The sequence below is a fragment of the Phaethon aethereus genome, assembly GCF_964289735.1.
Source record: "Phaethon aethereus genome assembly, chromosome: 18".
NCBI lineage: Eukaryota > Metazoa > Chordata > Aves > Phaethontiformes > Phaethontidae > Phaethon > Phaethon aethereus.
In genome coordinates, this window is record NC_138594.1 from 669890 (window position 1) to 685814 (window position 15925).

At 42.8% G+C, this 15925-nt stretch overlaps 1 protein-coding gene across 2 annotated transcripts in view; it reads right to left on the minus strand.

Moving 5' to 3' along the window:
* Positions 1-1456: 1456 nt before the first annotated feature.
* The window catches only part of GAS7 (growth arrest specific 7), a gene marked incomplete at both ends in the record, with an annotated part of 101985 nt that continues 87516 nt past the window's right edge, over positions 1457-15925 (minus strand). For both annotated transcript variants that reach the window (XM_082008352.1, XM_082008351.1), the window contains 6 exons: positions 1457-1570; positions 2305-2403; positions 4769-4848; positions 8141-8264; positions 10259-10387; positions 15230-15308. In XM_082008352.1, the coding sequence (XP_081864478.1) occupies positions 1457-1570; positions 2305-2403; positions 4769-4848; positions 8141-8264; positions 10259-10387; positions 15230-15308 (625 nt within the window). The remainder of the gene's footprint in view (positions 1571-2304; positions 2404-4768; positions 4849-8140; positions 8265-10258; positions 10388-15229; positions 15309-15925) is intronic.

A 15925-nucleotide genomic window follows, 5' to 3' on the forward strand; every position in this document is an offset into this window, starting at 1 on the left:
AAGACCTAGAATAGTAGTAGAACAAAAAAAGGATGCAATTTTGGTGCTGGGCAAAAAAGGATGGTAACGAGATAAAGTGGAGCACAACTGTGGATCAAATGAAAAAGTACTGTTTGGGAAATTGTAGATAACAACACAGTAAACACTGAGTAAAGGCCACCGTGGTGAGAATCAAGGTTTCTGCTGGATCTAAAGCAAGAATCTTAAGAATCTTAGCATTGTATGAAATGCTGAAAAACATATTAACAGCAATACTGAGTAATCAATCAGAAATAACAGCAGGAGAAGAAAATGAATACCTTTTCAAAACTAGTCCCCAAACTACTAAGTGCCAAGAGCAGTGTTGAATTTTTGGTAGTTTGCAATAAGGGTAACAAAGGAAAAACATAAGCTTAAGAATCTGATGGTGCAGAAGTGCTGGACACAGAGATTAATGGCACTTTTGAAAATCAGGCTCTAAAAAGATAAACTCCACAATTTAGCTAGACAAACTTGCTAATTAAAGATACTTAAAAGCAGTGATATTCACCTGAAGGAACCAACAAAGGGCAATTTAAGCCTGGATCCTAAAGTGTTAGAGCCTTTAAGGAGGCCCTGTGAGAAAACATCTTGCATAAGCAGGAAAGGTTTTGAACATCTCATTTATCCCTTGGTATATAACCTCTTTCTGTCATTGAGGGCACTCAGACAGCTAATGAGGTAGGTATAGCACAACTAAGTCTTTCCTGATTAAATAACGGTGATGGTAACACTTTCAACCTTATTGATGGGCCTAGAACAGAAATCATGATGATAATGGTTTTATGTATCCCTGAGAGGGAATATAAAACAGGAAGAATGGGAGTCTTCTCCATAGACTTTGGAAGAAGGGCCATCACTTCACTGCCATGGTGAGAAACTGTGTTATATGAAATAAATGTATTTGCACAACATTGCTGTGAGATATACATGTTTTATAGATGGGGGAGCCAGAAAAGTTAATTGACTTGCCTATGGCCATGAAAGCAGTCAGTGACAGACCTGGGATTCGTGATCAGGACTTCCTTGCCTCCTGCATCATGTTCAAACAGTTCTCTACTTGCTGGCCAGAGGCTCACTGCATGGTTGTTCTAACATACTATATAAAGATAGTTCATGCAAGGGATGTAGCACAAAGTCACTGAAGAACAGAGCTCTCTGTACCAGAAAGCAGATTTCTTCTGGAAGCTGCGTGCAATTGGGAACCTCTGGTGGGAAGGACACATCTCATTTCTTCACCCTGGAATGTCTGGTGCTTAAGGCTTAGCACAATGAGGACCACTTTAATGACTAAGTGTAACAGAGATAGCCCATACAGACATAAATTACAAGGTGTCTGGTAGTGGAACAACCTTTTCCCTATGCTCTTCTGAGCCTTAAAAGACAAACATTAGCCTGGTTAATTCAGTGGACTCATCACATACAACTATAGATCAGTCTATATTTCCATGTCCACAGGTCGGATATCTCCAGTTTTGTGTTCTTTTACCCACAGTTCCCTGTCTTTGGCAGGATCCACTTTCCGAAGCAATTGATCCACGAGCTCTACTGTCTAAAATGAACAAAACAAGAATCAAAATGTCAAGGGTGCATTTCAAGCAAAGACAGTCATTGCTCCGAAGCGTAGAGCAGCTATGTGCATGTCTATGTTGCATTTGCAGACAAGCGAGAACTACAAATACATGAGACTGTGGGCAAAAGCCAGATCTGAATGTGAAGCCTCATAGCAGGAAGCAGAGAAGAAGCAGACTTTTAACATCAAGCAGAGACAGACTTCTTATGCCAGGCATTGGCCAGTCAGTCTCTGGCTCCTGTCATGCAATCTGTACCTTACACCAAATACAACCATATACTGAGGTCAGCATATATCCCCCATACTTTAATATTCAAAAACTAGCCAGTTTTTTAATAAGAGAAAAATATATACTCCCTCCCCCGACAATGAATCTATTTACCATCTTCCTTGCAAGAACAGATGACCTTAAGGAGTACTGCATCATGCTGGGAGAGCTAACAATGGCTCATATTGGCCAAACATAATTCAGCTCATAGTGTCTCCCCCAGCAAAAAGCTGTGATCCAGCAGTATGCAATGTAACCAGGACCAGAGAGTCCTGGGGGAGCAGGACTGCAGAGCGGCAGTACAGTAGTGCTGCAAACTAACAAGCTGACTGCATACGCTTTTCACGTCTCCTTTTAATACAAGTCAGTCAGATCAGGATAGGGACCATTCTGCTCAGCTGAAGTGCAGTAAAGACCAAAGGGACTGAACAAAAAGCAGACTTACACTTTGGTTGAACATGTCTGTCTCATGCCGCAGCTGTGTATACTGGCAAAGATGTTGCCGAATCATCTCCACCCTTTCAACTTCTAGTCTCTCAAGCTCCTGGACATAAAGAAAAACAAGTCCATATTTTTCTTGGAAGCTGAGCTTGAAGGCCCAGAGAAAGGATGACACAGAAAAGGTTGTCAGTCAGTGCGATACTACCCCAGGATCACGCTTTGGAGCTGAACTCTGTGGTTGCACATCCTTCTGATTTGCAGAGAATCAGAGACAGCAAGCAACAGAAGTCTCTTCAGATCGAGCCTAATGGCAGAAAAGAAGGTTGAAACCTTTCCAAAACTGAGACAACCAAGGCAGAGAGAGGAGCTACTGCCTTCAAGGATGCTGCAAGCAAGAGGGAATCTGTTTCCTGCACGAAGCTTTGCATGCTTTGTTGCTAGCTCCAGAAGTTACAGTGATTCCTTGGGGAAATAAGAGACTGCATTGGGGTCTGCCTGCCCTCGGTCTAACCAGACACCTGTAAGAGCAGTTTTATCTGTTCACCAGATGATGAGCTGGGACAAGTCTCCACCTGGCTCAGCTGGCAGTAAGCAGACCCCAGCAATGCTTTAGTTGAAGAGGCAGGTGATTTCTACTTTCCTCCTGATTTTTCTGCCTCACTCTTCTCCTGGATTCTGATATTATACGTCAAAATCTGCATTTAGTCCCTCCTTGTCCATCTGAGCAGCAGCAGTGGGAGCAGCATGTTATGGAAGTCTGCACTTAAAGACATATTCTGTAATAGACTTTGCTGTTTCACTAGAAAGCTCTGTATTCACAGAGACATCAATGGGACCAAATCAGAGGGTATTTCTGGTGTCCACTTACTGCTCTCCATGGTAGAGTGCAACCCAAGCATATACAAGCAGGCAGGCTGCTACATAGCCTTCCTTGTGTAAGCTGCAATTTGTTAAACATCTTTTGGGAAACAGATCCTTAATTACAGCACAAAAATCTCAGGTGGCAGACTATCTGCCTGAGGAGAAAGAAAAGCAAAGGAGTTTGTGGTATGGACCAGATTGAAATAGATTGAGCTCCTATTGCTGTTGCTGGTTGATGTAGTGCCCTTATGGAAAAAATGGCCCACTTTGAACTCAGATTCCCTTACTTTGGGCACAGATGTGCAGGATCAGAATGCAGAACCCAGTGTGCTAGTGCTTGTAAGCACGCCATATGCAGAACATGCATTGTAACTGCACCAGAAATTTCAGGGAGGAAAGTACACAAGGAAACACAAATCTTCAGACCTTGACTCTCCTGACTTTGTATTGCATATGAACTAATCTGTATCCGAGCTGATCAGATGCAGATTGGTTTTCAATTTAGATTTTATACTCATGTATACCAAGACTTACCTTCAAATGCTTCTCAGGCCGAGTTTCACAATCGCCAAACCTGCTGTGCGGCCTGCAGACTATGACTTTCCTCTTGAGCTATCTGTTAGAGCACTTCTGAGTCATACTTCTCTGGGAAGTATTCTCTAGCAAATATGCAGCCAACATATACCTGGCTGTATCTGGACACAGTGGCAGTGATGGTCAGTGTCATTTACATCAGTGAGAAACCACCAGTGAAGGTGAGAGGAGAATCAGATCCTTTATTACAGGAACAGACAACTTTTTCTCTCTTGTTCTGCTTTTGGGAAGATATCTGCCTCCTGGTTTTCCACTCACCCATTTGCCTTTATTTATTTACTACAGTTTAAATATTACACTGACACTCTTCCAAATGCTGAGCAATTTATTACCCTGCTTCTTATTAGGAGGAGTTTACAGTTTTGTGTTTGTCCAATGAGAAAAATACATGCAAAATACATTTTAATTTCCCACTTTTGAAAGCAATTGGCTGTTGTCCAGAAGGGCTCTAAGGAATGGCATTAGGGAGGAGCCCTCAAGCCAAAGTACAGGTATTTCAAGGAATACAGCACATCAAAGCTGTATCTTGGCATCTTGCTGACTAACCCCAAAGGTATATGCCCTTCGGGTGAATACTGTGAGCTGTGTTATCTTCGGAGAAACAGAACAATAGGCAATTAAAGCATGCCTCTTCTGAGCTGGCAGTACTCATGAAGAAATTGTAAAATCATGAATAGAAAAATTGTATAATGTATAAATGGATTCAACAATTTATCACATGTTTTTCCATGTCTTCCTTGCGCATTACTTCATCCTTCCTCGGGACAATTCCAGCATTCTGGCACGTAATCAGCCCTGAACTGGTTTAATGCCTTCTGCAAAGAAACAATTATTTCTTCCTCCCCCTAATGGTATGAGTCTTTCTTAGAAGTGAGAACAAGAAATGCAATGGGAGATTTATCACCCAATTTTTTCTCACTGCTTTGCACTGTAATACCTATGAGTGATCAATGTTGTACACCACTACAATTTTGCAGTGTTATACATGTGAGATGCTACACAGAGTTACATACCAGAGTGGTGGTCACCATTTCCTCAAACCACTTGGACTGGGCTTGATTGTAAAGATCCACGCAGCGCATCAGGTCATCTCCTGAAAAGTTCAAGAGAGCAACACGTTAGTCTTGCCTAGCCAGTGTTATGGAGCTTAGAAGGACATTGCAGTTTAGTCTTTGTGGACAGACCTAGAGGGGTTCAACCTCAGTCCTGGTGCAGCTGAAGGCAGTTCTGTTACATGGTATTTGTCAGGTGTAACAAAATTTCAACAAAATGCATGCACTTGATGTGTGGTAAAAGAGCAGGTGATTGGGGTGAGAAAGAACCAGGGGGAAAGACAAGACTTTTAAAGGAAAATATGAACATTAAGTAATATTTTACAAAATGCCCAGAACTATGAAACAAGTTACTTCAGTTAAAAAAAACGGTCATAGGCAGAAAGTTATATCCGAAAAATAAAATAATTAGAGTGGGAATTCAATAATAATGAGTTATTGAATTGCAGGGTAGCACTCTGTAGGTGAGACTGCATTCTAAGACGGGTCTGTTTAAAACAGGAGCAAAGTGTCAGGCTCAAGTTGTCTGAGACTGAGGGATGCTTATTTGCAACCGAAACCCAGTTGCTCAGTCATGCATTCTCCAGCCTCTGAAGATGGCTTCCTCCTGTGTTCAGGGCAGTAACACAATAAACTTTGATTATTTAAATTTTTTCTTTGTCGCAGGACTCTGCTCTAACAGAGGGGGAAAGGTGGGTGGAAAATCTGGAAGGCATGTCTCAGAGATTATTGCAGTCCAGCTAGTAAATTCTCTTTCTTCTTTAAATGAGGCTCAGTTACGCTTTCCCTAATGGTTTGATGCCTAGGTTCAGGGCTCAAATTCATCCTGTTCTTTTAGGTGCAAAAAGGTCTTTATACATAATCTGGGGACAAGTCAAGCTTTAAGAACAGGACTCCAAACTTTGACACAAACAAGTGTCAAAGAAGTAAATGCACGTGGAAGTCTCTCATGGACTTAGAACTTAGGGTGGCAACCAAACTCTACAAAGAAACCAGGATTCAGGGCTTAAAGCTCAGCAATAAGCTTACCCACCCGGACAGGGGATGCCTAGTCTGACATGACAAATCTGAACTAATGGCTCCCACCCTCCAGGAGGCTCCTCAGGAGCTATCCTCCACCCACCTGAGTGAACCTGAGCCACTGTACAGCCAGGAACATGAAAGCCATGAAACACTTGAACAATCCATGGGAGCAGAAAGCAATGTCACGTGTCAATAACCAGTGGGATCATAGAAGGGCTCTGGTCTAGAGCTCTCTAGTCCTATCATCCACTTGCAACAGGCCTCATGTCAAAGCTAGATCACTACATGGTGCTGCTATGTGCATTGCATGCACCCCAGCTGGGGCTACTGCACTACCTGCAGGGATGGGGCAAATTATAGAATCATTAAGATTGGAAAAGACTTCTAAGATCATCAACCCAACACCACCATGTCCACTAAACTGTGTACTGAAGTGCTACGTCCACACATTTTTTTAAACACTTCCAGTGATGGTGACTCCACCACCTCCCTGGGCAGCCTGTTCCAACGCTTGACCACTCCCTCAGTAAAGAAATTTTTCCTAGTATCCAATCTAAATCTCCCCTGGTGCAACTTGAGGCCATTTCCTCTCGTCCTATCACTAGTTAGTTGAGAGAAGAGACCAACACCCACCTCACTACAACCCCAGGTAGTTATAGAGAGCGATAAGGTCTCCCCTCAGCCGCCTCTTCTGCAGACTGAACACCCCCAGCTCCCTCAGCCGCTCCTCATAAGACTTGTACTCCAGACCCCTCAACAGCTATGTTGCCCTTCTCTGGACATGCTCCAGCAACGCAATGTCCTTCTTGTGGTGAGGGGCCCAAAACTGGACACAGTATTCAAGCTGCGGCCTCACTAGTGCTGAGTAGAGGGGCACGATCACTTCCCTACTCCTGATGGCCACACTATTTCTGATACAGGCCAGGACGCTGTTGGCCGCTTTGGCCACCTGGGCACACTGCTGGCTCATGTTCAGCTGGCTGTCAACCAGCACCCCCAGGTCCCTTTCCGCTGGGCAGCTCTCCAGCCACTCCTCCCCAAGCCTGTATTGTTGCATGGAGTTGTTGTGATCCAAGTGCAGGACCCAGCACTTGGCCTTGTTAAACCTCATACAGTTGACCTCGGCCCATCGATCCAGCCTGTCTGGATCCCTCTGCAGAGTCCTCCTGTCCTCCAGCAGCTCAACACTCCCACTTGGTGTCATCTGCAAACTTACTGAGGGAGCACTCAATCCCCCCATCAGTCCTCCCCTGCCATGCACTGTAACAGTAGCACAAAGTGGGGGAGAGCAATGGGGAGACTCATACCAAACTGTGGGTTACTCCCATCTGATCTTCAGCTCTCTCTTGCTTGTTCAATAAACAGCTGTTACAAACACTTCCTGAGGAAACAGAGAGGCGGTGAATTTGCAGACAGATAAAGAGCATCTCTCATGGAGCCTCCTGTCTCTGAAATGTAACTTTTGTTTCTCCTGAAATGGCTGTCTGTACACATGCTCACACTGCAAATGACTCTTCTCAGTCTTCTCAAAACCCAGACAGGCTATCCTGAAGTTTTAAAAGCCTCGTAACTATGAAGGACCATTCTGCCAAGGAATGGACCTATGAGGGGATGATACACGGAAGCCCTAGTTAAAACACATTTTCAGCAAAGGTGAATAGAGCTGCATATAACAGCTTTGCAGATCTCAAGAAAGACAGTTCCTGATGGAGCCTGTGGAAGTGGTTTGAGGCTATGTAAAACATGCACAGGTCACATCAAGTGTCTGTGTTCTCAGTACAGTATAGCACACACTACTATATCCCCAATATGCCTTGAACAGAAATGATTTTAATCACTGGGTAGCTGTGGAAAAAAGACAAAAAGTTTACTTTCAAGGAAAAAGACAGTAGTAGGAAGCATAACAGGCATGCACATAATTGTGGGTGACTGTTGTTTCAGAAAGAACCAAGGAAGGAACTATGATTTAAGGAAGAAACATCCTCAGCTGAGCTTCTTTGAATCTGACATTGAAAGTTTCACAAACATTCAGTTATCTCAGCATGCTTTCACAAAACAAAAGGACAATTCACATTCCTTTTACTGTTCTCACCCCGATTATCAAAATCATAATTTTGCAATGTTTGACTTGGAAAAACTGGGCTTCTTCAGAGGATTTAATACCAAACAGATTTGTAGCACAGTTCACTTTGTAGCTACAATATCAAAAAACAAGAAATACATGGGTGGATGGGCAGCTGGAACCCATCTTGCTCCTGCCATCCGTGGGGCTGCACTCGCCTCTGGCCGCTGAGAGACATGGGTACTCACCCGCCTGAGTGGACTTCCGTCTTGCCTTCTTAATTTCTTCTTCTGTCTTGTTGCTGAGCTTCACCTCTAGCTGCTGTGTTTTCATTTCCAGATCCTTCTGTCTCTCTGTCAAGGCTTTCCGGGCCTTGAAGTAATTAAAGAAGTCACATGTTTTAGAAAAGAGCTGCCAGCTGCTTTCAGCCATCTATGACTCCTTCAGACAAGTATTTTTCAGTAAGAAATCAGGGAGTCTGCATAAAACTGGGTCCTAACTGGGATTCAAGTTCTTCTGACACCATGTGGTGTTCAAAGAAGTGTCCTACCACCATATAGAAGTTGTCACCAACAAATCACAAGCACAATACAAAAGGCATCATCAGACTTTCAAGTTTCTTAGTAACTTTCTCACTATTTCTGGAAGAAAGCAGAGCTGGAGCTTCTTCCAAATGTCCTAACCAGCATCACCAAGACACCTCTTCCATTCGATTTTCTTAGGATCTAAATTCTTGAAAGAATTTCAAATGTCTTACAAAATTTATCTGTAAGTACCTTCTGGATTCAATATACACTTATCAGAAACTGTAACAATAGGAACTTTTAGACTTATTTCAGAAAAACTAATTCAGGTTCATGATGACAGCAGTTCATACTGTAGAAATGAAGAACCTGAGACCTGGTTACAACTAACTATTTAAATTACTTTAAAGTTCTTCAGGCTACTAAAACCTGATTTATTAGTATCATTACTGTACTTAATGTAGGCAAATTAGTAAAGTGTCTTAACAAAAAAACATCATTACCACACCTGCATGCTTGTCACCTCATTTGCTGAGGCTGCCTAAACACATAAAATAAAAATAACTTGTTTTGCATGGACTTGTTACAAAATAGGTCACATTTGTTCTTTATCCACTTCTGGTGTTTAAAACTAAATTTGGATGATTATATTTTATTAGCACCTTGCAGTTTTCTACGGTGACACCAGGCTGCAAGTTACAACTCGAGGCATTACTTGAGTTTCTTCAAATTGCAGTTCCTAAGACCTTGTGCTTGGTTCAGCAGGTCACAAGAGGGAGCTGCAGGAAAGCAATCTGGTGAGAAGCTGAGTGCTTCATCAGGCACCCTGCAGACACAGCTTTACTCTTTTTTAATTTCTTATTGTCTAGGCTATTCTAATTCATTCTTTTCAATACCCCTACTAAGGACCGTGTTTCTTTGCAGATATGACTGTGAAGAACTTACGGTTTTGCAGAAAAATGCCTTCCGTGCAGTCAGCCTAATGCATACATATAATCTAATAACCTTGTGCATCCTGCAACAACTCTGTCCCCAGGCAAACTTTCTCATGTGCACTTTGATCTTCAATGAAAGCCCAAACAACCTTCTGGGTTGACTGAGCACGGTATTTTCCTTTCCAACTTACACCCAAGAACAAACTGCATGAGGATACCATTTGGCATAAGCATCTTGGCAGCTGAGGCATTTGCCAGCTGAGGCCATTTGCAGCCAGCTGCTGCTACGAGAACACTTTTTGCAGGTGTAACTCTCCCTAAACCACAACCTCAGCTACCTGCTGGGTGTTCGTATTAGAACAGCCCCTGGAACTAGGGTGCTGCTGTTTGGGTTTTTCAGGTGAGGATCTTTGCTGCGAGGCGCAGCAAAAGGGAACTGGGAGAGGGTTTGTGACTTGCTGTGCCAGGGTCGAGCTGCCTTCATTGGCCATCTGCTTTTGGCCACTGCATGAGAGGATACTGAGCCAGGTGAGTCTTTGGCCTGACCATGCTGCTATTCTAAGGCAAGGTTTTTTAAATTTTGAGGGCAATAGATGTGACTTCCACATGCACGCAAGCAAGGAGTATTTTCCTCAAGTGTATTATTAATATCCCAAATTGGGAAGGGGAGGAAGAAACAAAAAGCCAGTTCAGCAGTAATGTGTTAGGCCCTGCCTGTAGCCCCCAGTTTCACAAATCTCAGCTAAGCATCAAACTATGTCAGGGGCCTGGTAATGCATAACTAGCAGCAGAAGGCACTCAGCAGAAACCTTTGTGGTTCTTTCTTGAGGAAGAGAAACTTTTCATGGGGCAGCTGCTTTTCTGTTCAAACCAGCAGTATCTCATAAACCCTGTTCCCTGCTCCCACCTTTTCAACTGCTGCATAGCGGCTGGCCAGATGCTTCCGTAAGTCTGCAATATGGTGGTCACACTTCTTCATGTCTTTCTTAAAGTTCTCTCTGAAGTTGAGCAGGGGTTTCTCTACTTCACTCTGAAGCTGGTAATGAAAACAAAGGAAGAAATGGCAATAATGAAGAGCTGGGCAGTGATTTCTGGCTCTTCTGCTGAGCAGAGCTCAGGACAGAGAGGAAACAATATACACACCACAGCCAAAGGCAATGTCTCTTCCCAAGAGAGATCTGAGTGAATCATAGCATAGTTTGGGTTGGAAGGGACCTTTCAAGGCCATCTAGTCCAACCCACCTGCAGTAAGCCATCTTCAACTACAGCAGGTTGCTCAGAGTCCCATCCAATGTGACCTGGGATGTTTCCAGGGGTGGGGCATCTCCCACCTCTCTGGGCAACCTGGGCCAGGGTTTCACCACCCTCACTGTGAAGTATTTCTTCCTTATATCCTGTCTAAATCTACCCCGTCTTAGTTTAAAACCATCACTCCTTGTCCTATTGCTACAGGCCCTGCTAAAAAGTTTGTCCCCATCTCTCTTATAGGCTCCCTTTAAGCAGAATCACCTCCCTCGACCTGCTGGCCTACTGCAAAACTCATCTCTTCTCAGGACAGCTCTGTTAAGGGAATATTTGCTGAAGGGGGCAAAAGGACAGAAATCTTGTCTTTGTCTCATAAATCTTCCTGTCAGAAATCATATCTCTCTTCTTACACATAAGATCCAACTGCAGGCAATATCTACAGCACTACTTCAGTGATTCTGATTCTGGCCTAACTGATCCAACTTGCTTTTTAAAAAAGTACACAAACTAAAGTGGCTAACCCTGACTGCAATAAGGTGAGTCAGTGGACTGTGGTGACACGTCTGCATTTCTTGTATAGTGAAAAAAGATCAAATACGGGCACATTTTACTGATTTCCGTCAAGTATAAAGGAGCCTAAAGAGAAGTTTGAGAAGTCAGAAACCACTGAAATGAGCTGTTGTGGTTTAACCCAGCAGACAGCTAAAACTACACAGCCGTTCACTCACTCCTCCCCTCCCTGCCCCAGTGGGATGGGGGAGAGAATAGGGGAAAAAAGAAAGTAAAATTCGTGGGTTGAGATAAAGACAGTTTAACAGGACAGAAAAGGAAGGGGAAATAATAACAATAACAACAATAATAATAATAGGATATACAAAGTAAGTGATGCACAATGCAGTTGCTCACCACCTGCCGACCAATGCCCAGCCAGTTCCTGAGCCAACTCCCCCAGTTTACATACTGGGCATGACGTCGTATGGTATGGAATATCCCTTTGGCCAGCCTGGGACAGCTGTCCTGGCTGTGTCCCCTCCCAGCTTCCCACCCACCCCCTTCCCCAGCCACCCCCACTGGCAGGCCAGCATGAGAAGCTGAACAGTCCTTGTATGCTTAGCAACAACTAAAAACATCAGTATGTTATCAACATTATTTTCATCCCAAATCCAAAACACAGCTGTCAGGAAGAAAATTAACTCTATCCCAGCCAAAAGCAGGACATGAACTCAGGAGGCATCCATCAACACCGCACATGTGGCTGATCTCTTACAAGCAGGACTTGACAGTCATACTCAGCTCTGGTAACAGTTTGTATCATATTGCTGTTTGGCCTTCTGACACAGTTTTGACATCTGAAATAGAAAATGTGCTCTGAAGGGATGCAGATGTTTCACCTCCCCAGAAGCAACCAAATAATTCTTTTCTATTGTCCCTTCTGTGGGGATGCTGGACTTCATCAAGGCAGGTGAGTTGGGTCTGTAATCACCTAACATGGCCCACAATGGTACAGAATCAATTAGTCCCTGAAAACAACTATTTTGGCCTTTCTCCAGTGCTATTTTAATGGAGAAGGAAACTTCATTCAAGCTCAGCACAAGCTTTTTAATGGAGAGAGGCTACAAAGACAGCCAAGGCCCTACAGCACATCCTAGAGAGGTTAAATAAGCCTAAAGCACGGCGTGTTTAGGCAGATGAAGATGGGCACCATGGTGATCCAGTATGGCCTACAGGTATCTGAAGGTCATCTGCAAGGGTAACAGAGCCAAATTCTTCTTAGTAGGGCCAGGCAACATCACAACAGAAAATCGAACTTTGGTAGCTTGAGGTTGAATGTAATTTTTTTTTAAAAATCACCAGAATGGTAACTGGGCACTGGAACAGGTTGACCAGAGAAGTCGTGAAATCTCTGTCCTTAAGAGATATTCAAGACTCTGCTAGCCAAAACTCTGCTAGACTTGATCCACTGTGGGTGATAGTCCTGCTCTGACTGACAGGGTTGGATTAGAAAATTCTGGACAATATTTTTATGACAGTCACATCAGGATGGCCCCAGGTAAGCTAATAAAGACCTGTTCACAACTCTGTGGTCCAGCATGGTTACACAAGCTCTCTCAAGAACAGAGGTACAAACGAAAAACTGTGCCAGGAGCACTGTCAGTGCTCAATGGAACAAGAACTGGAACAGAGGGAAGTTCAGGATGGTTTCAGTGAACACCAGAGGCAATATATTACAATTGATAGAGACGTCTGTGTCCAACTGAGTTTGAAGTAGCTAAACAAGTCTGCATGCTCTTCAGACTGCTCCATTAATAGATGGATTACCCTGGGTAAACGACCCAACATGAGTCAATCATCCTCAGCAGAAGAGGTGGCACCCTGACTCATCTGACATAAGCAGGCATTTCTGTGAAAACTCTTACAAATATCCCCAGGGCCAGGGACACACCAAATAGGAGGGCATTTCACTGGTAGTTCTACGTGCCTAATAGAAATTAAAGATATTTGTTTATTTCACATGGTTTGTAATGGGACAGGAAATTCTGAGAGCCTCATAAAGATGGGAAATGCATCACCAGGAGGCTCAAATGCAAACAAGGTAACTGCTTTCTCCAGTTTTGTGTTCTGGGAATCAAAGAGGTGGACTTCTCAGCAAAGGCAGTCATCTTTCCTCTAGTATCATTATCCTGCTTGAACTTCCATCTGCAAGAGGTACCATAAGCTATCAAAATAGACTCACATGTGAATAACCTTGGCTTTTAAGTGTTGCATTATAGCTGACCATTTTTTTTCTTTTGCTAGAATATCTTGCTAAAAGACTTTCAAATCCATGCAACAGATGAAAAAAAAACATAAACTACTTTCCTAAGATGAAGAGATTTAAAGCACCAGTGTATACAGACAACTCTGACACTTACCCATCACTGAATGAATGAGATGTGACAAAGGACTTGAAATCTCAAGAAGTTTGCTAAAAAAAGTTATCAGGTATAGGACAGAGACCCTGTATCTCCGTACCAGTATGGTAGAGACTTAGGCAGAGAGACAGAGGCATAGGGTTAATCACAGTATTAGAATGTTGGAGAAACTACACAACTGAGTTATCATAAACCACACTTCAAAAATTCCTCTGATTTCACAAGTACTTATTTTTTCCTTTGCTCCATCAGTACCATTTCCAGGATGGCTGGTAACACACTGTCATATTCAGGCCAGGCCACCATGATTTCAACTAGTACAACACATGTCCATCTTCCAGCAGAACTCACTTTCTGGAGCTCAGAAAGGGATAATCAGATAGCTGGAGAACAGGTTGAGTGCCATGATAGCCTTCTTGAAGGATTCTTCCTGTGCATGTATCTACAGCTGCCATGCCAGTTTGTAGAGGCATTAGTAGTGTAATAATATTTTATGTCCCAAGTGCCACAAGAGTGCTGTCACCTTCTCCGATCTGTTCATGACCCCCAATGTAACAGTGCCATGAAGGACTGTCACAGAAGTTGTTCATTGTCTTCATGGCTGGTGTTTATGTTTAAATATTCTTGGTGTGCTCTGCACCGTACTGGCTGCTTGTGCCAAGCACTGACTGGTTTCATTCAACTATCAATAAGAAAGGTAATTACTATTTCTCTGAAAGTAATAGCAGTAATCAATATGTTTAAAAACATCTTCTGTTAATAAAAGAAAGGCAGAACTAGAAACTCCCAAAGCAGGTACTGGAACAGTGGGGAAAGTTCAGAGGATGCTACAGGAGTTTCTGTGCAGGGTTTAACGAAAAGTAAAATAATGAAAGGGCCCACATACATTGTCTGCCTACACGAACACACCACTTCAGGATGCATTTCTTCATCATGGAAAACAATACGGGAGGACAATGGGGAGCACAAAGTATTTCACTAATTACAGCCCTGAAGTAGAAGTTCGAAGCAGAGCAGTGGGTTACCAAGGCAGCAACTGGTTGCCTGAGTAACCTCTGCATAATCGCTCACAATCAGTGCAAAGCTATAATTTTCCTCCAGAACATGGCTGTTGTGCTGAGATATCTGCCACTGTATTGAACTTGATCATCCACAGAGGTTAACATAATGTTAACAGGACACAAGAGTCTGTCACATGTGGTGGAAAAAAACAGATAAATACCATAATTTGTATAAGGAATCTTCTTGGGCAGCACTTGACAGAAGATCCAAAAATCACATGAAGTTAAGTTCCCAGTGCTCTTTCCAGAAAGGCTAACAATACAAAGAAGTCAGAGTCTTGGTTTTTTTCCTTCCAGACAGATACAGTAGATTCTTGTTGAGAAGCCAAATATTATTTTTTATTTCTTCATTTACAGAAGTAATCTGTACAAGCTCTAGGTTAGAGCCCTAGGTGAATAACATCTAGAATTAAGTTTCCTTTTTTTTTTTTTAAATGAAAAATTAAGGCTAGATGTGCTTTAACTTACTCATCAGGAAGATTAAATAAACTATGATTTTGGCAGGAAGAATGGACAGAGTTTCAGTAAGTTTGTTCACCAACTTATTAATTCTTCTAAATTTGTACCATACGCATGTGTATTTTCCCCACTAACAAGCACTGAAGGGAGATCCACTTCAACTACAGAGCAAAGATCTTTGCAAAACGAAGAACTATTTACCTTAGAAGAAAATTTGAGATGAACCTCTGCTTCGTCAGCTAGACTCTTCTTTAGCTGAGCCCAAGCCTCTCCTAGTGTGCTGAAAGAACACAGAGCAACAATGATCAGTGCCCTTGCTTCTGCATATCCTCCCAGCAAGATTTGCCAGATAGCATCAGACTGATAAGGCACAATGCTTTGTACCCTATCATGGTCAGCAAAATCATGGAAAAGTGATAGCAGAAATCTGAGATGATAACCAATCTCTGTGGCCAAGGCAGAATTATATTTGCATTGTATGTAGCAGAACTTTGAGAACAGTAATCTCCAATTACAGAGATGCTAGTCTTCATAAGCAAGATACTTCAGTTTCTTACCCTTACCATAACAAAGTTTTTCTTTTCTAATCCTTAAAATACATCTTCGCCAGTGCAGTTTTCACATCGCCTCTTCTACTTTGTACCTTACCTTTGGTGAACAGATTATTCTACTTCTCCTTGGAGAAGACTTTCAGTATTTGAAAATTACCAGGTCTTTTCTCCACCTTCTTTTTCCTTCAGACAAATTATTTTCCAGATGACGGCCATTTAGGTACGCTCCTCTAGACCCTCTCCAACAGCCTAGATTCCTCTTAATGTGTCATAATCAAAACTACACCTTCTTCCAGCTGAAGTCTTCCAGTTGCTAAACTGGTAACAGACTATTTCATACCAGACA